Source organism: Stenella coeruleoalba, assembly GCF_951394435.1.
Source record: "Stenella coeruleoalba genome assembly, chromosome: 2".
Classification (NCBI taxonomy): Eukaryota; Metazoa; Chordata; class Mammalia; order Artiodactyla; family Delphinidae; genus Stenella; species Stenella coeruleoalba.
In genome coordinates, this window is record NC_137147.1 from 140916919 (window position 1) to 140939581 (window position 22663).

Consider the following 22663-nt stretch of genomic DNA (forward strand, 5'->3'; position numbering starts at 1 on the left):
CTCAGAGTCAGACTTGGCCACTTACAAATAAATGCATGTGGCGAGTCAAGCACTCTGTGCCTCAGTTTCCTCACATCTAAAATAGAAATTAGAGTAGTGCTCACACACGACTGCTATTAAAATTAGACAACGCCAGGCAAATCTATGGAGATAGAAAGTAGACTTGTGGTTGCCCGGGGGTCTGGGTGGGGCAGCTGGGAGTGATTGCTAATGGAGATGGTTTCTTTCTGGGATGATGGAAATGTTCTTGAATTACACAGTGGTGATGGTTGTACAACATGGAGGAATACACTAAAAACCACTCAACTGTACATTTTAAAATGTGCGTTTTATGTTATGTTAATTTTATCTCAATTTTTAAGAAAAATCTACCTAAAACAAAGTCATGATTTTTAAAATTAGACAATACATAAAAAATACTAGGCGCAGTACCAGGAACACAGTGGGCACTCAACAAATGGTAGGAAGTTGTTGGTAATAATAATTTCCTACACCTGGAGACCCATGCCCCAGCCTGGCTCCAGAGACAGAGAATCAGCCCTCCAGAAACCCCTGACAGCAAAAGACCACCCACAGGCCAAGCTGGGGCCACACCAGGCCACTCACAGCTGAGGGGCCTTCCGGGAGTCCTTGGCCGGGGCGGTGTCTCAGCCGCATCTCCCTCCACCTGGCACCCAAACACCAGCTCCAGCTCCTTGGCATCTGGAGGAGGGATGGGATACCTCCCGACCGCCATCTCAACCAGAGAGAGCCCCATGCTCCAGATGTCCGACTGCACCGAGTAATGAGTCCCCTGGAGTCTTTCTGGCTGCAGGAGAGACAGACACATTTATCACCTGTGAGCTAGCTTGGCCCACGCAGAAGAGGGATGGGTGAGTCCTCATGAATACCTGGGGCTTCCTGCCCCTTTGAGGCTTGCTTGCACTGCAAGAGAGTGCAGGGCTGCCCTGCTTGGTCCCAGCCCTGGGTCCACTGATGCATTTTATCTTCTTCTGCCCCTTCCTCTCCAGAGCTCACATCCTGTTTCAGGACCTCCACTAACCTCTTTAATTTGGCTTCCCACCTGCCCCCAAATACTGTATCTACCAAATCCTACCTGGCTCCCGTGGGTCTGACCCCTAACTCCTGTCTCCCCTATAACCTGCCCTGAACTAACAGCATCCTACCCAGCTGGGCCCTGGCTAAGCTTCAGCTGTGGCTCCAGCTTTGCTCATCCTCGTCACTGTCTTGCATGTGCAGGACAGCTTATCCAAAGCCCAGCATGAGAGGCTCATCTTGAGTCCTGAGTCCAAAAACATGAAGCTTCTGGAACATGGGTCATGAATGAGGTATCAGTGGGTAGAAAGAACACTGGCCTTGAGAGTAAGGAAAGCTGAGTTCTAAGACCAGCTTTGCCACTAACTCACTGTTCTTGGGCAACATCGAAGAGTAGAAAAGGCAAAGGATCTGGGTTCAAGTCCCAAGTCTGGGACTTACAAGCTAGGTGATCCTGAGCCTCAGTTTCCTGGGGCTAATGAAATGGGACTAACAACATAACAAAATGGGGCTAATGATGATAGTAACAACATAACAAAATACCTGCTCTACTAACTAGGGCACTGGAAAGGTCAAATCAAATGAAAATGTATGTTAGATGTTGCAAAATGTTATGCAAATATGAGTTGTTATTGGTGAGAATAGTCAAAGAGAAAGAAATATTATATATAGTGCTATTCAAAGCATTATTTTTACTGAGCATTAATTGAAATAGTACATGTATTTCAAGAACCCTACCAAAAAAAAAAAATCTTTATTCTGACCGTCGTGCACTTATTTAGACATCAAATTCATTTCACCCATAGGATTTTTCACTAACCCCAACACTGAACTATTTTGGAACTGACCATGTAACCACAAAAACCCAAACCACTAAACCCTGGATCAATATAAGTTCCAGGGCCTGTTCATCGATTTTGAACTTGATAGTTGCAGCTGAGTAGCCCAGCGTGCTAGCTGCTCAGTTTTTAGACATTTATGGAAGAAGTTGAAGAGCTGATGGGCTTCATGCCTTTAGCCACTGGAATGGAGGGGGTGGCGATGTGGGTCAGCGCCAGGTAAGTCATATTACCAGTGGCTGGAGCCAGTGTGGGCAGGGGACAGACAAGAAGGAATGAGGGTGTGAGCAGGACCTTCCACACAGGGTGGCCAGGAGCAGCTGCCGAATCTTACCTAAGAGGCAAGTGAGAGCCTGCAGTGCAAAGGGGGACTGACTGGCAAGGAAGTGGCTTTCAACGCCGGCTCTGCAAGTTGAAGTGGGCAGGTCACTTCACCTCCCTGAGTCTACATTTCCTCGTCTCTAAAATGGGTACACTAATCTTTACTTCATGGGACAACCATATAGATCAAAGAGGATCACCACTCCAGGATGTGAAAGTCCTTGAAGAGTGTACAGAAAACACAACGCGCTAAGATGCCCTGAGCCCCCGTGTCGGCCCCTCCTTCCACCTCCGCGAAGGCCTCCCACTCACTCCAACTAATGCTCCTCTACTCTGCCCTGGCCAGCACTCACCCAGAGCCACATTTCCCCTTTCTGAATCGTACTCACGAGCGTGTTAGCCATTTACTCACCCATTCAGTCAACCAAACATTCACTCACTTGCCAAGAATTCCCTGAACATCTACAGCGTGCCAGGAGCCAAACCAGACCCTTGGGACAACAGAGACACCTCCAGCCCTATCCCTGCCCCCCAGGGAGCTGGTTGTATGGGGGAAGCAAAAGAACATGCCAATGTCACTCCTGGGCTCGGTGGAAGCCAGCAGGGCTAGAAGCAGGGAACACCAGGTAGGTGTGCTGTGGTGAGAGATGGGCAGGTAACTGGGAGACATGCAGTGAGGAGGGAGAGAAGAGGCTGGACTGGGGAGACAATTCTGAATAGACTCACAGGAGTTGGGGGTTGCTAGATGCTAAAAGGATGGGGAGCTGGGAAGAGGGGTTAAAGGCTGATGCTCAGGTTTCTACCTTGAAAAACTAAGGAAACAGTGATGCCATTTACTGCTAATGGAAATGGTGGGGCAATGTGGGGTGGGGGCATGTCTGGGCATGTCAGTCTGAGCGTCTGAAGACGATCAGGCAGAGGTCCTGAGGGTAGCTGGAGCTCAATGTCTTCAGAATGGAAGCCAAGCTCTGGGAAACATCCAAGTGCCAGTGAGAGCTGAAGCTGTGATCCTACTATCTCTTCCACTGAGTCAGGGCCCCAGGGCCCCAACCATGCTCCAAGGCCTGTGAAAGGCCAAGACCATCTCCCCATCAGACTTTGATCTCCTCTGGGAGGGGACCACAATGCCTCATCCCTCGTTCTTTCTCACCCACCCCCATTACCCAAGCACAAGGGTCTGGCTCCGTAAGGGAAGGCACCCACTTGGCTTCTATTCCTGATCAGATAAGAAGCTGGAAAAATGGAACGAGGTGCTCATACCGACATGTAGGACCTTGTGCCCACGAAGGAGTTGGCCATGGAGTCGATGAGCTGCCCGCTGACCCCAAAGTCACAGAGCTTGATCTCCCCACGGGAGTTCACTAGGATGTTGGAAGGCTTGACATCTGTAGGGAAAAGAAAACAGACAAGTAGAGAATTGACACAGGTAGGTTGGGAAGGGGAAGGTCAGCGCTCCCCAGACAGACCAGCCCTGACCACGAACACCACGACACACCCCAGCCCCCATCACAGAGCCAGCCCCTGGCTTAGGAGCACTGGACACCAAGGCCCCTTACTGCCCTTCGTTCAGGGTTCGAGGAAGGGCTGTCAGCAGAGGAATGACAAGCTGCTGTAGAAGCGGGACAAAAAGCCAGTGTTTTCCACTCTTTGAGAATCCAGACCGGGGCAGATGACCCACAGGAAGGAGTCAGTTACCATGAATAATCAAGATTTCAAGCTCTGTTGTTTCAACTGCCCCTGTTGGCAAGACACAATATCTGCCGCCGGATCATAAGGTAGGAAGACATAATAAGACCTGGATGCTTGCTGAGGCTAAAGGAGGATGGGATGGAGGCAGGAACTCCTATTATTTATTTTTTTGCGGAATGTCCTATAAATATCACTTAAATCTATCTGGTCAATTGTGTCATTTAAAGCTTGTGTTTCCTTATTAATTTTCTGTTTGGATGATCTGTCCATTTGTGTAAGTGAGGTGTTAAAGTCCCCCACTATTATTGTGTTATTGTCGATTTCCTCTTTTATAGCTGTTAGCAGTTGCCTTATGTATTGAGGTGCTCCTATGTTGGGTGCATATATATTTATAATTGTTATATCTTCTTCTTGGATTGATCCCTTGATCATTATGTAGTGTTCTTCCTTGTCTCTTGTAACATTCTTTATTTTAGATTCTATTTTATCTGATATGAGTATTGCTACTCTAGATTTCTTTTGATTTCCATTTGCATGGAATATCTTCTTCCATCCCCTCACTTTCAGTCTGTATGTGTCCCTAGGTCTGAAGTGGGTCTCTTGTAGACAGCATATATATGGGTCTTTTTTTTGTTGTTTCCATTCAGCGAGCCTGTGTCTCTGCGTTGGAGCATTTAATCCATTCATATTTAAGGTAATTATCATTATGTATGTTCATGTTACCACTTTCTTAATTGTTTTGAGTTTGTTTTTGCAGGTCCTTTTATTCTCTTGTGTTTCCCACGTAGAGAAGTTCCTTTAGCATTTGCTGTAGAGATGATTTGGTGGTGCTGAATTCTCTTAGCTTTTGCTTGTCTGTAAAGCTTTTGATTTTTCTGTCGAACCTGAATGAGATCCTTGCTGGGTAGAGTAACCTTGGCTGTAGGTTTTTCCCTTTCTTCAATTTAAATGTATTGTGCCACTCCCTTCTGGCTTGTAGAGTTTCTGCTGAGAAATCAGCTGTTAACCTTATGTGAGTTCCCTTGTATGCCATTTGTCGCTTTTCCCTCGCTGCTTTCAATAATCTCTTTGTCTTAAATTTTTGTCCGTTTGATTACTATGTGTCTCTGTGTGTTTCTCCTTGGGATTATCCTGCCTGGGACTCTCTGCACTTCCTGGACTTGGGTGGCTATTTCCTTTCCCATGTGAGGGAAATTTTCAACTATAATCTCTTCAAATGTTTTCTCGGGTCCCCTCTCTCTCTCTCTTCTCCTTCTGGGACCCCTATAATGCAAATGTTGGTGCGCTTAATGTTGTCCCAGATGTCTCTTAGGCTGTCTTCACTTCTCTCCTTTCCTTTTTCTTTATTCTGTTCCATGGCAGTGAATTCCACCATTCTGTCTTCCAGGTCACCCATCCATTTTTCTGACTCAGTTATTCTGCTATTGATTCCCTCCAGTGTATTTTTCATTCCAGTCACTGCATTGTTCATCTCTGTCTGTTTGTTCTTTAATTCCCCCAGGTCCTCGCCAATCATTTCTTGCATCTTCTGGATCCCCGCCTCCATTTCTTTCCGAGGTCCCGGATCATCTTCACCATCATTATTCTGAATTCTTTCTTGGAAGGTTGCCTATCTCCACTTCATTCAGTTGTCCCTCTGGGGTTCCATCTTGTGACTTCATCCGGTACATACTCCTCCGCATTTTCTTTTTGTTTATCTTTCTGTGAATGTGGTTTTCATTCCACAGGCTGCAGGATTGTAGACCTTCTTGCCTCTTCTGTCTGCCCTCTGGTGGATGAGGCTATCCAAGAGGCCTGTGCAAGCTTCCTGATGGGAGGGGCTGGTGGTGGTTAGAGCTGTGTGTTGCTGTGGTGGCGGAACTCCTATTATCGACCTCATGCACAGAGCATGTGGGTTTTATAAATGTGTGTGCCAGGGCCTGGGAGCCAGCTTTTGATTCTCTTTCACTGAAGTCACATCCCTAACAGCCTGCTCAACTGCACCTACCTGTTAGTCAGGGAGAGTCTCTTGCTACCAAGGCCAGAGAACTAGGGAGGCCTGAAAGCCGCTCCTCAGGGTGAAGGCAGTGCCCCCAGCACCAGCCCCATTCCCCTTCCCTGCACTCGGACCAGCCCCGCGGCCCGCCCTGGCTCCCATCACCAATATTAGTCCACTGGCTCTTCCCTTTGCCAAGAGGTGAATTTCCAAATGTTTTTCTTCTACCATCTCCTCTGATTCAAACAACTGCCCCGTGAAGCAGGCAGAGCAGAGCCAAGGATTCTCACTTACTGAGACTTGGTAAAGGTCCCCAGGGCTTTGTGGACAGACATCAGCAAAGCAAACAATGAGGCCGGCTCAAGAGCAGGCCAAACCCAGGAGCAAAATCGTAAACCCTGCCGGGGAATCTTTGACAGAAGTAATACAGACACTATATAGGACATCTGGAGAACCAGAGGAAAAAAATGAAACCCCCATAATTCCAACCTACCAGAGCCACTATTAACATTTTATTATTTTCCCCTTCAATACGCATATGAATGTGTTTATTTATCCTTAAACAGATTCTAACAGATCCATTTAAGTATCTTTCCAAGCGTAAACTAAAAAAAAAAAAAAATCACCCTCTCATATCCCAGTAAGTCCTTCACCTGCCTACCTCCACCCAGCCCCTCATCATCCCCAGCCTGGGTCAGGTCCTAACCACAGGCCCCAGCCAGCTCTAGCCTCTCTCCACCCACCACAGGCTCCACCAGGGCAGGGATGTTGGCTATCTGCCTCGCCCCTGTAACTGCAGAGCTAGGACGATACCTGGTACATAGGAGGTGCTCCAAAATGCCTGTGAATGAATGGAGATAAACTCACCATGTACACATGCACACACTCAGCACCATGGGTACTGTCTTTCTAAGACCCAGCCCTCAACGTGTCACAAGACACGACAGCACAGGATGCGAGATCTTTCCAAAGCCCTTGGCAACCTCCCGTGTCTCTCATATAGAGACTCTCAGAACACAGGCGTCAGAAAGAGCCTTACAGGGCATCTGGTTCCTCCCCTTCATGGTGGAGACGAAAAGCCTACAGCCCAAAGGGATCCAGGAACTCGTCTGAGGTCACACAGCAAAAACTGGATAGAACAAGAACCAGAACTCAGACCTTGTGATGCCTGGACCTGTCCACTCCCCACCCTCCCTGCTGCCACATCACTCATTCCCGTGTCCACTGAGCTCCTGCCACATGCCGGCACCACGCACGTACCTGGGACACAACAGCCAGCAAACTAACCCAGTTCCCACTGTCACAAAGCTTACACTTTAGTGTGAGGAGACAGACTAAGCAAACCAACAAACCAATGTGCAGCGTCAGGTGGTCTCAAGTCCATGAAGAAAATAGTAACAAAACCTGGTAAGAGCCCAGACAGTGAGGGAGCTGTGGCTGCGACAGGGAGATGAGGGAAGGCCTGTGTGCAGGGACGGCCCTGGAGCACTGACCTGGGGGAAGTCACGCGGTGAACCGTTCGGCCTCCTGGAGAATTATTTCAAACACACAGGGAGGTTATAAACTTCAGGGGCTCAGGAACGAACTTTTCCTTTGTTTCTTCCCAAGCCTGGGATTAGGACCGGCCCCGACAAACACTTCCCGCCGAGGAGCCCCTGGTCCTCGTCTCCACAGCACCGAGACCCTTCTCCAACAGAGGACAGATGCCTGACCCTGGGGGCCGGTGTTCAGTGTGTGCAAAGTGAGGCTGAGTAACAGGCCGGAGCCGGGAGAGCTGGGCACAGGGAGGCGCCCCAACATGAGTCCCTCCCTCCACCGAAGAACGTCCCAGCCTTTCCTTCCTGCAACTGGACCACGAAGCCCTGAGCTCCCTCACCTTCCAATGTTCCCATGGCTGGTTTAGAATTGACCTGCTAGGCCTTGTTATAAAGCAAAAGAGTGGCACTGGCTACAGAGACAGGGGACCTGTATTCAAATCCTGGCCCTGCCGCCTGCTCTACGTGCAGCCTTCAGCAAGTCCCTTCACTTCTGTAGTCTGTGGTCTGCGTATCAGTAAAGCAGTGATAACAATCCCAGCTCTCGCAACCTCACCAGATGGAGACCAGGATCAATCGAATGAACTGTGGGCATTTAAATAGCACACACGTTACAGTATCACAAAAAATGATTCTTTCACGGGTTGCCCTCTAAGACAGGCAGTTCACAGCACCAGACACCCACTCCCTCACTCCCCACTGCTGCTCAGACACCACTCTCCAGGCCACAACTGCTGCTCCGGAGCGGCTGCACTGCCTCTGTGACTGTCCTTGTATCTGATTTCTAGTCACATGGCAAGCCAGCCTCCTTTTTTGCAGACTTATATAACGCCACTTTCCTCCCTCCCTGGCTGTGGCTCCTGCTTCCGCCACCTGCCCCAGGGAACTTCGCTGCCTGGGAGGCTGCAGAGATCCATGCGGGTGGGGGCCAGAGTGGAGCAGAGGGAAACCCTCAGGGGGGGTCTCCCTGCTTGGACCACATCCATCCTGGAAGGCAGATGCACACACAGGGCCCCTCCTGGTGACCCTGAAGGCCTGACAAGAAGTTGCTTGGAGACCTGGGCACTCCACTCCACTCCAGAGCGTGTGGCCAGAGCAGCCAGGCCAGGACATGCTCCTTCCCGGCAGCCCCGGCCAAGTCGGGCTCTTCTCTACGGGCAGAAAAGAGGTCAGATGAGGCCAGAGAGATTGTTTCCTCCAACTGTCAGCCTCCTGCATTTGCTTCCCACAGTCACCGCCTCTCCTTCCTCTGCTCCCATGCCCAGCAACTCCTCCCGCAGCCTGTCTTGCACAGTGACCGGCACTCCTCCCGTGGGACAGCCCCCCGCACAGAGCCTGCCTCGCAGTACAGTCCAGGCCCCTCAGCCTGCCCTTCCAAGCCCGCTGTCCTGCTCACTTCTGCAACTTCTTGCTGCAGCACGTCTCCACCTTCCCCAGGCTGGGGCTCGCCTGCCTCTCTGTGCTGGTCCCCACCCCTAAAACCTCCTCCTTTCCCACCCACCCGTTCACCTCTACATCCAGGCGCCTGGTTCTTTTGAGTGCCCTTCCCAGCATGGAATACTGCCCTGCTTTGGAGCCCTGGGAGGTTTAATCGGACTTTTCCTGCCACATCTTCCCTAGCAGCAACCTCAAACATTGTTCACATCACAGGCGCAAGCCCTCTCTACTCCCCGAGGCCTCTTCAGGTCTTGGGTCCTCTTTCTGACCCTCCAATACTAGGAGAGTGAGGCTGGGAGGAGCCCCAGCGTGTGGTGGGACACTTTGTATTCCGCAGCAAGCACCCACCGCTCTCTGAGCTCCCAGGCTGACAAGCTTCCCTAGGAAACCTACAAGATGCTAAGGTCTGAGACCCAGATCCTGCCCCGGCTCTGCAGCAATGAAGACAGATAAACCCTCCTTCTTCAAAAATGATTAAGGAGGTGTTATGAAAAAACTAAGTGGAAGAAAGTATTTTCTTCTATTTTCTACACCAGAAATAACCACTATTCAAAGCCTCCTGATATTTCCCCCATGAGCACATGATATTAACTTGACGTCTGAGCATTTTCTTTCTTTTTTAAATTTATTTATTTATTTATTTTTGGCTGCGTTGGGTCTTTGTTGCTGCGCATGGGCTTTCTCTAGTTGGGGCGAGTGGGGACTGCTCTTTGTCGCAGTGCACGGGCTTCTCATTGCGGTGGCTTCTCTTGTTGCGGAGCACGGGCTCCAGGCGCGTGGGCTTCAGTAGTTGTGGCTCACGGGCTCTAGAGCGCAGGCTCAGTAGTGGCACACGGGCTTAGTTGCTCTGCGGCATGTGGGATCTTCCCGGACCAGGGCTCGAACCCGTGTCCTCTGCACTGGCAGGCGGATTCTTAACCACTGAGCCACCAGGGAAGCCCCGACTTCTAAGCATTTTCTACTCCTGTTTGGATTAAAGAACTCAGCGGGGTCACCTGTTTATTCTATAAACACTAGTAAAGTGCCTGCACTGAGCTATGAGTAAAAAGGACAGGTCCCTGCCCCTGTCCAGGCTGCCACCACCAGGGGAGACAGAACTCAACAAATTAGAAGCCAGCCAACCTCGGAACATACCACAACAGCTCTGGTTCACTGAGCACCTACTACGCCAGGACTTTTAAATATACTGTCTTCTTTAATCCTCACAACAATGGTGTGAAGTAAGCATTATTAACCCCTGTGCACAGACGAGAAACACTGAGGCCCAGAGTCTGGGAGTTATCTGTCAAAGTTACAAAGTAAGGTAATGGCAGAGGCCAGAGTAGAAGCCATAGATTGTTTATCCAGAGGCTAGCTAATCTGGGTCTAAACAACAGAGCAAATGGCAAACCACAGTGGGTTGTACTCCGAAGTTTCAGAAAAGCCATTACTAAGTTGTGGGTGAAGGTGGTCAGAAGGCACAAACCTCCAGTTATAAGATGAATAAGCCCTAGAGATGCAATGCACAGCATGGTGACTACAGTTAACAATACTGTATTGTATATTTGAAAGTTGCTAAGAGAGTATATCTTAAAAGTTCTCATCACAAGAAAAAAATTGTAACTATGTAAGGTGATGGATGTTAACTAGACTTCTTGTGGCCAATCACTTCACAATATACACATATATCAAACCATTATGTTCTATATCTGAAACTACGACAACGTTATATGTCAACTGTATCTCAATTTTTTAAAAAGTTGTGGCTGGGAAGCAGGCGGGGGGGTCACTCACATTACCAATGAAACAAGCTTTATCTGGGAATAGGAGCTGACTTGGGGTAGGCTGAAATCCTTAAAATCTGGTTGTGAGAGAAAATAATTCTGAGCTCCAGTTTAGTGAGCAAAGCGCTTCCTTCTCAGCTCCAGCTCATTATCCTCCTCCTTGACAAGTTTAACTGCAAGAGACGTGCTGACAGCAGGAACTAGAGGCTGTTTCCCACCTCCTGATTAACAAGTGAGTTCAAACAGTGAGCCTTCGGAGCACGTGTGCCAGGTCCTAACAAGCAGCTATTTTTATCTCTCCACTTTCAAGAGTTTTGCAACCACGTCCAGCAACTGCATTTCAATTTCTGCTTCCCTCCCAAGATTCAGTAGGTTTTTTTTGTTCTTTCTTTTTAACTTTTTATTTTTGGCTGCGTTGGGTCTTTGTTGCTGCGTGTGGGCTTTCTCTAGTTGTGGCGAGTGGGGGCTGGTCTGTGTTGCGGTGCGTGGGCTTCTCATTGCGGTGGCTTCTCTTGTTGCGGTGCGTGGGCTCTAGGGTGCACAGGCTTCAGTAGTTGTGGCATGTGGGCTCAGTAGTTGTGACTCACGGGCTCTAGAGCACAGGCTCAGTAGTTGTGGTGCACAGGCTTAGCTGCTCCGAGACATGTGGGATCTTCCCGGACCAGGGATCGAACCCGTGTCCCCTGCATTGGCAGGCGGATTCTTAACCACTGTGCCACCAGGGAAGTCCCTGATTCATTAGTTTTGAAATGCTTTCATTTTCTACCTTTGTGCACCCCTGTCTGCAAATGCAGTGCTCATCCCTGACCCAAAAGGCACACAAATGCTGACCATTAAACAAGAGATGATGTTGCAAGAGTTCAGGATTTGGTTTTCATCAGCACAAATTTGAAATCAGGTAGTAACAACAGCTACAGCAAAAGGTATAGGGGTTACAATAAAGGGAGAGGGAGAGAAGGGAGAGAGAAAAAGAAAAGGGGGGCTTCCCTGGTGGCACAGTGGTTGGGAGTCTGCCTGCCGATGCAGGGGACACAGGTTCGTGCCCCGGTCTGGGAGGATCCCACGTGCCGCGGAGCGGCTGGACCCGTGGGCCGTGGCCCCTGGGCCTGCGCTCTGCAACGGGAGGGGCTGCAGCGGTGAGAGGCCCGCTTACCGCAAAAAAAAAAAAGAAAAAGAAAAAGAAAAGGGAAAAGGGGGCAGTAAAGGCAAGAGTTTATGGATCCTGGATTCCCTGATCTCTCATTTCTAATGAACCCATACTAATGCATGGCAGAGCAGCCCTATATTATAGATATGGAAATTAAGGCTCAAGTAGAAGCCACTTGCCAAAGACCACAGAGTAACCTTCCCATTAAAAGAACATGCCTTAGAGCAGTACACTTCCCCTTCTAGACTATGTGGGCGACTTCAGGAGACAAGCAGATATTCAGTCTATCACAAAGCCAATCAACCACCTGTGGGCAGAAAAACAACACTGGCTAACTTGGATGCTTGTCATCTGTACTTCAAGAAAGAGAAATTAGCTAAAAACCTGCTTTGACCTGCTGAAAGCTAATTTTGCTCAGCAGGAGGAGAGGAAATTTTAAAAAAAGATGGAAAAAGGAACGGTAGAGGTAGGTCGGAGATCTGTTCATTTTTAAATGGAAAAGTGGGAGAGAATTTCTAATAATATCACCATAGTTATGGTGACCCAAGCTGCACCAAAGTAAGGCATTGCCATTTGTGCCTGGGTCAGGGTCAGCATGATTCACCCGTGAAGTCAAGGTCACTCACCAGTCGTTCCTAGCTTAGCTTGAGACAGGCCCTAAAGGAAATGCCTAGGAAGTCATTTGCTCTTGCCAGGTAAGGACAAATGTAAGCTAAGTGGAGCGGGAACATCCTGTGTAACCTACTGAGAAGGACCCTCCCCACCACATACACTAACTGGGAGAAGTGCTCCTCCCTGACTCCAACCAGCTGCTCCAGGTGGAGCGTGACAATCGGAACCCTGTCCCCTGACGCAGGCTGGGCCACTCCCAATTCCCCCATCCCCTGGCATGGTGATCTGGCGGGTCTGGGTATGTGACCAGTATTAGTCCAATTAGAGCCCTTCCTTAGGATTTTCTAACAGAAGCTGGGAAAAGATCTTGCCTCCCTGATAATGAGACTAAAGCCAGAGGCAGTGGTTCCCATGTGGTAGAGACGGCTGGCCTGAGAGAATAAAGCCAACATCAGAGAGAAACAAATGAGAGAGAATTAGCAGGTTTCAGGACATTCCCCCCCACCCCCCACCCCTGCCCACCCCCGGGGATGCCGAAATCTGCAGATGCTCAAATTCCTTATATAAAATGATGCAGTATTTGCACATAACCTATGCACGTCCTCTTGAATGCTTTAAATCATCTCTAGATTACTTACAATACCCAATACAATGTAAATAGTTATAAATACAAAGTAAATGCTATGTAAATGAAGTTTTGCCTTTTGGAACTTTCTGGAATTATTTTTTCCCAAATATTTTCGATCTGCAGGTTGGTTGAATCCAAGGATGCAGGTATAGAGAACTGACTGCACACCATAATTGAAGTATAGCAGCTAATGGCATTTGAGTGCTTGGACCCAGTTTTCCCTAAGGCCAGGCTGCATTCTTATTCTTCCTGAGGTTTGGTGAGCTAAGCCAAAAAACAAAAACAAAAAACCCCTTTTATTGTTTGAGCTAATTCGTGTTCACCAACAACCAAGAACCCTAACATCCACTGATTCTTACCATCAACTGGCATCAAAAATTACATTAAGTAGGTACACAGTGTGGTGTGGAAATGGTAGCACCAACTCTGCGGTTAGGCAGATCTGGATTTGAAACCTAGCTCTACCAGCACGAGCTGTGTGACCCTGCAGGAGGCCAAATTACAGAGCCTCCTGAAGCCTGTTTCCTTGGCTGTCAGGTGGGAACAGTAATTCCTACTTGATGGTAGGTACTAAGGGCTCAGTAAATAAGAGGAACTACATATGAGATACACAGCATGTAGAGTTCAATGTCTCTGAAGCTTGGGGGAAAAATAAGAGCTAACATTTGTTTGAGAAAAAACACAAGCAACAGAGAGAATCAGGTCCTGCTGGGTGGGGTTCCTACCTATGTGGGCCCTCCCCAAGCCCCCACCCCACCCCGTCAGTGCCAAGAGGATCCATGCTGTTCCCCAATAGTCTCTGAATCATTCCCTCTTGCTAGTCTCTAATCCAGATGCCTTCTGTATGCATATTTATTCTACCATCCTTCTAGTCTTTTTTGTTTGTTGGAGGGGAGGGGGGAGAAAGGGTTACCTCAAAAGTAACCCCTTAATTACCTCCCTTCACCTACAGGAGGGAGCTCCACCAACTATTTGCTCCAGGTACGTTTTGCTAGAATACTCAGGGACTTGGGCCTGGGCTGTGTCTGGGATGGACGTGATGCTTGCTGGGAGCTGCGGTGGGGGTGGGAGCCCTTCCTCCTGCCCCTGGACAAAGCAGAGAAAGCCAAGCTTCAGAGCATGGAAGACAAGGCGGCCCAACACAGAGACAGGTGGCCTGGGATCCCAGTGGTCTTCCATCCCTGCCCCGTCCCCTCCTGAGCACTGGCAACATCTGGCCCTTGGGCTGCCCAAGGGCCCCCAGATCCTTATAAGGAAGTCCTCTGTTCTGTTTACACTGACTCAAGTTGGTTTCTGTTACTTGTAACAAAGAATCCTCACCCAGAGGCTTCCACCTCCTCCGGGAAGCCTCGCCTGACCCCTCTACACCCACAAGGCTCCCTTCTCCCTGGAGCTCTTACCATGTATGTCACTTATCATGTCAGTAGGTTTGCCACCTTCTTTTAGTCACATTTTTTCCTCTTAAAAAATCCAAACATTCACAAAAGTAGAGAGAGTGTAACCATGTACCCAACATCAGCTTCAACAATTATCTATGCATTGCCAGTCTTGTTTCAATCAAAACCCTCAGTTTTTCCTTCGTGGGATGGGAGGGAACAAATATTTTAAGGCAAATTCCAGACCTTATGTCAATTCATTCATAAATTTTGTTTGTTTGTTTGTTTGTTTGTTTTTGTGGTACGCGGGCCTCTCACTGTTGTGACCTCTCCCGTTGCGGAGCACAGGCTCCGGACGCGCAGGCTCAGCTCCGGACGCGCATGGCTCACGGGCCCAGCCGCTCCGCGGCATGTGGGATCTTCCCGGACCGGGGCACGAACCCGTGTCCCCTGCATTGGCAGGCGGACTCTCAACCACTGCGCCACCAGGGAAGCCCCTCAATGTGCTTTTAAATGCCACAAACTTGACTCTGTTACACACACATGGTCCACGAGTTTCCTCTTCATCTGGTCCTGAGGACAGTTCCAGGAGATGGAGAAGGAAGCAAGATTACCACTAAATGAATGAAGGTAAGGCTCAGAAGTGATGAGGGACTCTGACAGGATCACTCAGGGAGCCAATGGCCGAGCCTGAGGGAACCTTCCATGAGGTTCTGTCCGCAGCCAGGACGCTAAAGGGAAAGGGTAGTAGTGGCTCTGAGGCCACTTGGCGGGTAGCAGCTTTCTGAGGACTCACTGCCTGCCACTACCAGCCAATGACAGCACCGCACACACTTCACAAGGCAGCAGGCACCTCCAACAATAAATTTTGAAACATGTTGTTTCCAAATGGAAAAAGCAAATCCCACCATGTTTGTTTCTAATTACTCGGTGCTGTTAAGCCTAATGCTGGTTCCCACCCTCAAGCTGAGACGCTCCAATAGACTATGTTGTCACTCTGTAGCATTGGGCATGGTGAGCTGGGCTCCGCCTTGCTAGGGCAGTGGTTAACAAAATCTGCCCCTTCTTTGGTCACCAGGTCACCAGACTTCCAAGTCAAACCGGCTCTCCTGGGCCCACAGTCCTCCTCAGGAAGTTATCTGTAACTGGGGAGAGTGGCAGTACCCCCAGCCCTGAGTTTCCCTTAGAAATGAGGCTTTGTGATGTGAGAAGGAACAGGACACAGCTCTGCCGGGATCACCTCTCAGCCTAGGGTAGCAGGTCTTTCCTAGAGCGAAGAGGCACAGCCTTAGGCCTTGGGTCCCTTCCACCACCCGCCTTGGGGAGGGCCACGGGGCAAACCTTGTGGCTTCCTTCCCTTGCCTTCCCCATCCGTCCATACCAGCACCTGGCCTCTGCTCTCAGGGGCTTTGCAGGATAATCTCTCCCAACCTGTGTCCTCTTCACCCTCCACTCGGTGACTAACCCTGACTCAGACCCACGTTCTTTCTTCCGGAACCATGTCAATAGCCACCTAACTGACCTCTCTCCCCTCTCGCCTCACCTTAGCTGCAGCAGCCAGAGGCTTCCCCCTCCAAGGACAGCTTGCCTCCCGCCTCCCTTCCCTGTGCAGAAGTTCCCCTCAGCTCCCCACTGTCCAGGCTAAAATCCAGTCCCTGCGCATGGCGGGGAAGACCCTCCTCAATCGCTTCAACTAATTCTCACTTAACTCCCACCAATTACCACCAGGAATCCTTTGTTCTAAACACCCCAAACGACCTGCTATTTCCTGCAAGGACATATATCTATGTTTCCCTGCCTGTGTGTCATCATGACTCATGTGTTTCCCTCTACCTGGAATTCCTTTCACTGACACTGTCACTTGCGTAACTTCTCCCTATGCTTCAGAGCTCAGCCCAAATACCACCTCCTCCACGATGCTTCCCGAAAGGGATCTGAGGAAGCGCTTTCCCTCCTCCAGCGTCCCATCTGCCTCACTTGAGATGCTAAGAAACAAACTTGTCTGGAGGCATAATCCATTGCTGTGGGTCTAGCACTGAGGTAATTCTAGAGAACATGACTCACATTTTTTTTTTTTTTTTGCAGTACGCGGGCCTCTCACTGTTGTGGCCTCTCCCGTTGCGGAGCACAGGCTCCGGAAGCGCAGGCTCAGCGGCCATGGCTCACGGGCCCAGCCGCTCCGCGGCATGTGGGATCTTCCCGGACCAGGGCACGAACCCGTGTCTCCTGCATCGGCAGGCGGACTCTCAACCACTGCGCCACCAGGGAAGTCCCATGACTCACATTTCTAACCAGAGACCACATACTGGATTCCAGCTATCAATCAGCCACTCTCTGTTTCTCTCCATCTGTAAGGTGGGGCAGTCTAGACAGAGTCCAAACAAATCTGTTCTCCCTGTAAATTCACTGCCCCCTTGAGGCTGTCACCACATGGCTGGGGGATGAGAGTGGCGGGCAAAGGAAGCAGACGTGTAGCCAAGGCCACCCGCTGGACACCACGGGCAACCTATGGGTTGAGGCTCAGATGACACTCCCCTGCCACACACGGGCAGGGACTGTGCTCAGGACAGAGCCCCGTGCACAGCCTCAGGGGCCACCCTGACTCTCCTCAGAGAAGCCTGGCTGGCAGGACGCCAGGAAAGCTCTGGCAGGGAGGACAGTGCCTTGCAAGGGTCACTGAAGCAGCCACTCAGAAACTCATTACATGCGCATCTGCCACCAACAGCTTGTAAAACAACAAAACAAAAACAAACTTGGGCCACTTCAAATCTTGCCTATCGGTGCCAATGGCAAGTCTGAATGAAGGGAGAAGAAGACTTTAGAGGTTGAAATCCTGACTGTTGTGAGGACCCTGTTCCTCTGGAGGCTGTTGCTGGGGTCCCTCGAAGTGCCTTGGAGACTCCCAGCTGTCCCCAGGCCTAGGATCCAAAAACACTCTCATAGTCTCTGCAGAGGGCTTAAATCTCATCCTGACCTGAGAGCTCCCTGTTTGCACAAAACTCTTCATCCCGGGCAATTAGGAACTCTTTTGGAGGGTCCTCGGAGCCGGAAGGCCCCAAGGTACAAACGACTCTAGCTCTGCAGAGAACCATCGCAGCTTGCTCCAATCACAGTCTGGCTGGGCGTCCCCTCAGGCCAGCTTTCTCGGTACACTGCAGCCCAGGCCACTAATTCAGTGCTGGGCATAAAGATCAGGGAGATTACACACTGCTTCATCTGACAAAAGTTAGAGAAAAATAAGCTGAGACTTAATTTAACACTGTTCTCAGCATTTACTGCTCTTCATCTGCCAGCAACTTCAAGGCAGAAATTATTCACCAGCTAAGTTGTATGAACTCTGCACTGATCTAAATCACGTAATGCTTCTTCAGGGTCTTAATCAAAACAAGATTTTTTGTTTGTTTGTTTATTTATTTATTTTGGCTGCACCGAGTCTTAGTTGCGGCACCTGGGATCTTTCAGTTGCGGCACGAGGGAATCTTTTTTAGTTGCGGCACGTGGACTTCTTAGTTGCAACATGCAGGCTTCTTAGTTGGGGCATGAGGACTGTTAGTTGCGGCAATGCAAACTGTTAGTTGCAGCATGCATGCGGGATCTAGTTCCCTGACCAGGGATCAAACCCGGGCCCCCTGCATTGGGAGCATGGAGTCTTACCCACTGGACCACGAGGGAAGTCCCAAAACGAGATCTTGATAATGCCAGGGGGCTAAGAAGCATGGTGGGCTGGCAATGCAAATCACTGCTTTACACGGCATGAAGCACAGCTGCATCTGAGCCCCCCCATACACACCTTAACTCATAGCCTAACCGCTTAGGTCAGCTTTGGTTGAACTAGACCTCTGACCTCCTGCCACAGTAAGTGTAAAGACTACACAGAAACCTTTGGAGCTAAGCCCTCTCAGAGCTCCAGGATCGGGGAAATACCCTCTCTCCTACCCATGTCATACACCGTTTTCATGAAGCACCTCAGGTTAATCAACTCACAGCTGACTTTTGTGCTTAAATTCTAAAGCTTTCTCAGTTGGGGGATTCTTCTTCCCCTTAACTCAGTGGTCAGGAAGCTTTTTCTGTAAAACGACCAGAGAGCAAATATTTTAAGGCTTTGAGGGCCACACAATCTCTTTCACAAGCAACTATTCAACTCTGCCATTACAGCACAAAAGCAGCCACAGACAACACTTAAAATAAGCCTGGCTGTGTTCCAATAAAACGTCTTGATGGACACCGAAATTTGAATTTCACATAATTATCATGTGTCACAAAATTCTGAGAAACAAATCTTAGCTTGCAGGCCATACAAAAATAGCCAGCAGGCTGTGCGCTGCCCATTTTGCCCACCCCTGCCTTAAACGCTTAATTATTGTTTTGATCCTGTGTTAGCAGTTTTCTGTCTTTCTGACCCAATGCTTAATATTATCTATAGTGGGACAACTTTTTTCACCGTTAATTTGCTTGCTTTCAGAATCTGTTCCTCCCATCGTCTAGTTATAGAACTCCTCTTTTTCATTTGGGATACGCTCCTCCACAATAGCGAGTGTTCCTGCTAGGGTGCCAATGAAGGGACCCCATCAATCCTGCCCCAGAGGTGGTTTCGTAACTCAGGATGGCCCACCACACTACTCTAGTCCCCTGGACACAACAAATGGTCCAGGACCGGGCAGGGTCTCCAAGTAGAGCCAACTAGTGATTCAAGCGCTGACCTAGATGCTGAGGAGGCTGGGAGGAGCTTTCTCTGGGATACAGAGCACTAAGGACTAGAAGTATCGGGCTAGTGAGGTCCGTGCTGCCCCCAGTGGAGAGAATCTGACTCAAAAGGAAGCCCACGTAAGGAGGAGTAAAGCCAAGAGGTGACCAGAGTCCTGAGGCTATCATTTCAACCCCATATTCATCCCTACCTTTGGACCTCCTGGTAACTCAAGCCAATGCACTCCCTCTTTTGATTAAGTAATCTTGAGTTAGGTGCCTGACACAGCCAAAGAATCCTGACTAATTATATCACATCAGATTCTATTTGACAGTTGGCAGCATGGCGACTCATGCACAGAACAATGACACTGGCTGCGCTCCACCACGCATTAGAATCACTTACAGATATGTCTCTTTTCCCCTGTTAGACTCTAAGCCCCCAGAGGACACAAGTCATTTATGAGCCATCTTTATGCCCTCTGCAGTGATTCACCCAGTACCTTGCACTTGGTAGGTGTTCAGTGAATATTTTACAATACGAATTAACTTTTCTTTGATGGGGGAAACGTCTACGAGAAGGGCAAGTAAACACAGAGGAACGTGTGTGTGTACCTACCCACGACTATCCACCAGAATGTCACCCAGAGATTTCAGAGAAAACGTACACTCCCAGAGGGACCACAGATCTAATCCCCACCTCCCAACCAACAGCCCATAAGCCATGCACACCAGGCTGAGCCACACAGATGGCTGCGCTCTTCGTACACCCGGAGGAAACAGAATACAATGTCCGCACGACACCAAGGCAGATCACAGTGGACCGCTTCACCGTGGATGAAATCCAGAATAGCTGGCCACAACTTCAGACACGGGGAATACTGCCTCTCTTGTCCTGCCCAAGAAGTCCTGTTCCACGATGGCAGAGACCAAGCACTTCAGGAACCAGAGTGAGAACCTCCTGATCTCCGGGTTCCCGTACAGCATGGACACATCAGAAACATAGGAAAGGCAGCCACAGGCACACTCACAGCAGTGCAGCTCACTAGCACCAGGACACGCTCACCTGGTCGGAGAAAGGAAACTGAAAAACTTTCAAGAGGCTACGACCTAGGTGGAAAAACAGGACCTAAACGGTACCTGAAAACAGTTGTTCACCCCCCAAATACCATTATTGTACTTCCTCTCACTTAAAAAGTAATCTGTAAGTGCAGGTATGCCTAATTTTGCATCACTGACATATTCCCACCCCCTAAAAAAAAAGTTTGAATCAAACTGATATAATTTGCTTGCCTTCTTGAAGAGTCTGTGAGAAACTGGATTTGAAAAATCCTCTAGTGAATGTTTTGAAAAAGCAAACAAGTGCCCCTAGGGCAACTTGTGCTAAAAGTTACTTTTGTACATTAGTTTTACTTAGAACAGGGCACACCTAGACATCACTTTCAGCCTAATAATTTAAAATCCTGTCACCTTTGCCCACGGACGTGCCAACCCGTACCCACACTCAGTAGGAAGGGATGGTCGCTTGATACTTGCATGACTGTCGTGGGAGCGTACGCTTAGGGGCAGTCACAGTGGCCCCCTGTGGGAGGTGACTCAGCCTGCAGCCCCCCCCAGTGAGGCGAAGAAGGGCCCGCTGGCCCAGCAGCAGCATCCCTGCGGGAGCCGTGGACTCGGGCAGCTGCTTTTCTGCCTGAGTGACCCAGCCACCCAAACCAGAGCAGCCCTCCCTGGTCCCTATCCCAACACAGTCTGGGGGTTCAGCTTTTCAAAGGCTTCTCTATACTTTTCCAGGCTCCTTCCAGTGAATATGTTTTGAGAAGCCTAAACCAAGTTAGGCTGGTTTCTGTTGTTGGCAATCATAAAAACCTACTGATTCATCTGCTAAGCAGCAGCTAACGTACATTAAGTGTCTACCATGTGTCAAGTACTATTCTAAGTGCTTTGCAGGCATTATCTCAATCTTCACAACCTTTAAGTAGGCTCTATTTTCTCCACTTTTCTGAGGTTTGGAGAAGTTAAATTACTTGCCCAAGGTTACACAGTAAGTAGCACAGTCAGCATTAGACCCCTGAACTTCTATCACTGTGACAGAGTGAAAAAACTGGCCACAATATTTTGTAGCTCCTCCCAACAAGAGATAAAGTGCATCCCTCTACTTTCTGAATCTTGGCTTGGCCACGTGACTTGCTTTAGCCAATAAGACATTACAAAAAACCCTGACACAAGCACATGCTTAAATGGTGCTTGAATATTGGGGTTACCAATACTTGCTACTGAAACCCTAAGACCGTCATGGGAAGAAGCCAAGGGTTTAGCCTCCCAGAGGATGACTGAAAACATGGGGAAGAAGGCCCTGCCATCCCACAGAACTGTACAAGGTAATAAGCTGTTGTTGTTTTAAAACTACTAAGTGTTGGTGTGGTTTATTACACAGCAAAAACTAACTGAAATAATCACTGAGCTATCCCCACCAAGTCAGTATCAACAAGTAAAGAATTTTAAAAAACATGAGGCAGAGAAAAAGCCTCTTTATTCTTCCCCTTTTTTCCTCAAGGACAGAATGAGAAGAAACGGAGTTTAAATTTCATCAGGAAAGAATATATTTAGAGCAGAGGAGGAACTTATTGGCAATGAGAAAGCCTAAAGACAGAGGCAGAGAGTCTCTCTCTCTCATTCTCACCCTAACTCAGCTTCCAGGAATCGTTCACTCATTGTGCTTCTGGCTAAGGAATCGAGTTGTGTAAGAGTACCATTTCCAGGCCAGGCCTTCCAGTGAATTCTTTCAGGATTCTTTCTGGAGAAGACCCACAAACAGCAGGAGGCTGAAAAGCTGAGCGGCCAGGCCAAGGCTGCCTGCACACACACTGCTCACTGGAGCAGAAGTCCTTCTAGCGACTCCCCCTTCTCGGCTGGGCAGGGAGTGAACCCGCCACCAAGACATCTGTCCAGAGACCCGTCTGGCTCACAAAGCAGCTCTGCATGCCAAACAGCAATAACTGGTGGAGCCAGAAAAGAAATTCCTGGGAGAGTGGGAGCAGCAGCACCAGGCGGAAGGGGAAAGCAAGCCGGTTATTCCAGGAATGAGCTGAAACCTTCCTCTCTTTGCAACGAAAATAAAGTGAGCCCTCCATCAGCAACGCAGAGCATGGCACATACTAGGTACATGGTAGAGAAAAAACCAGGACTAGATTCATGACTGGGTTAAAAGCAGAAGACGTGGGTTCTTAGCCCAGCTTCACTGTTGATTCCTGTGTGTTCTGGCACAAGTCAGTCACACACCCACCCATTTAACAGACCTTTCAGGAGGAGCTAGTCTGCTATCATGTTGGGGACTAGGGATACAAAGATGAATTCGACGTGTTCCCTGATTTGAAGAAATTCACAGACTAGCGAGAGAGACATATAAACTCTCTGAGCTTTGGTTTCTACATCTATAAAACAGGAAAAACACCTATTTCAGAAGGTTGTTTGGAATAATAAGTGAGATAAGTTGCATAAAGCACCTAATACAGCACTTGGCACGTACCAGGTCCTCAGTAAACAACGATCATTATTTTTTACAAGAAACGGATGGACACTGTGTCAAAGGAATACAGAGGCAGAACACTTAATCCACTTAG

General features: G+C 49.1%; 1 protein-coding gene across 2 annotated transcripts in view; it reads right to left on the reverse strand.

Moving 5' to 3' along the window:
• The window catches only part of MAP2K1 (mitogen-activated protein kinase kinase 1), a 78168-nt gene that overhangs the window by 4346 nt on the left and 51159 nt on the right, over window positions 1-22663 (reverse strand). For both annotated transcript variants that reach the window (XM_079912487.1, XM_079912486.1), the window contains exons 6-7: window positions 3456-3580; window positions 607-808 (exon numbers count right to left, since the gene is read on the reverse strand). In XM_079912487.1, coding sequence (XP_079768613.1) covers window positions 607-808; window positions 3456-3580 — 327 coding nt within the window. The remainder of the gene's footprint in view (window positions 1-606; window positions 809-3455; window positions 3581-22663) is intronic.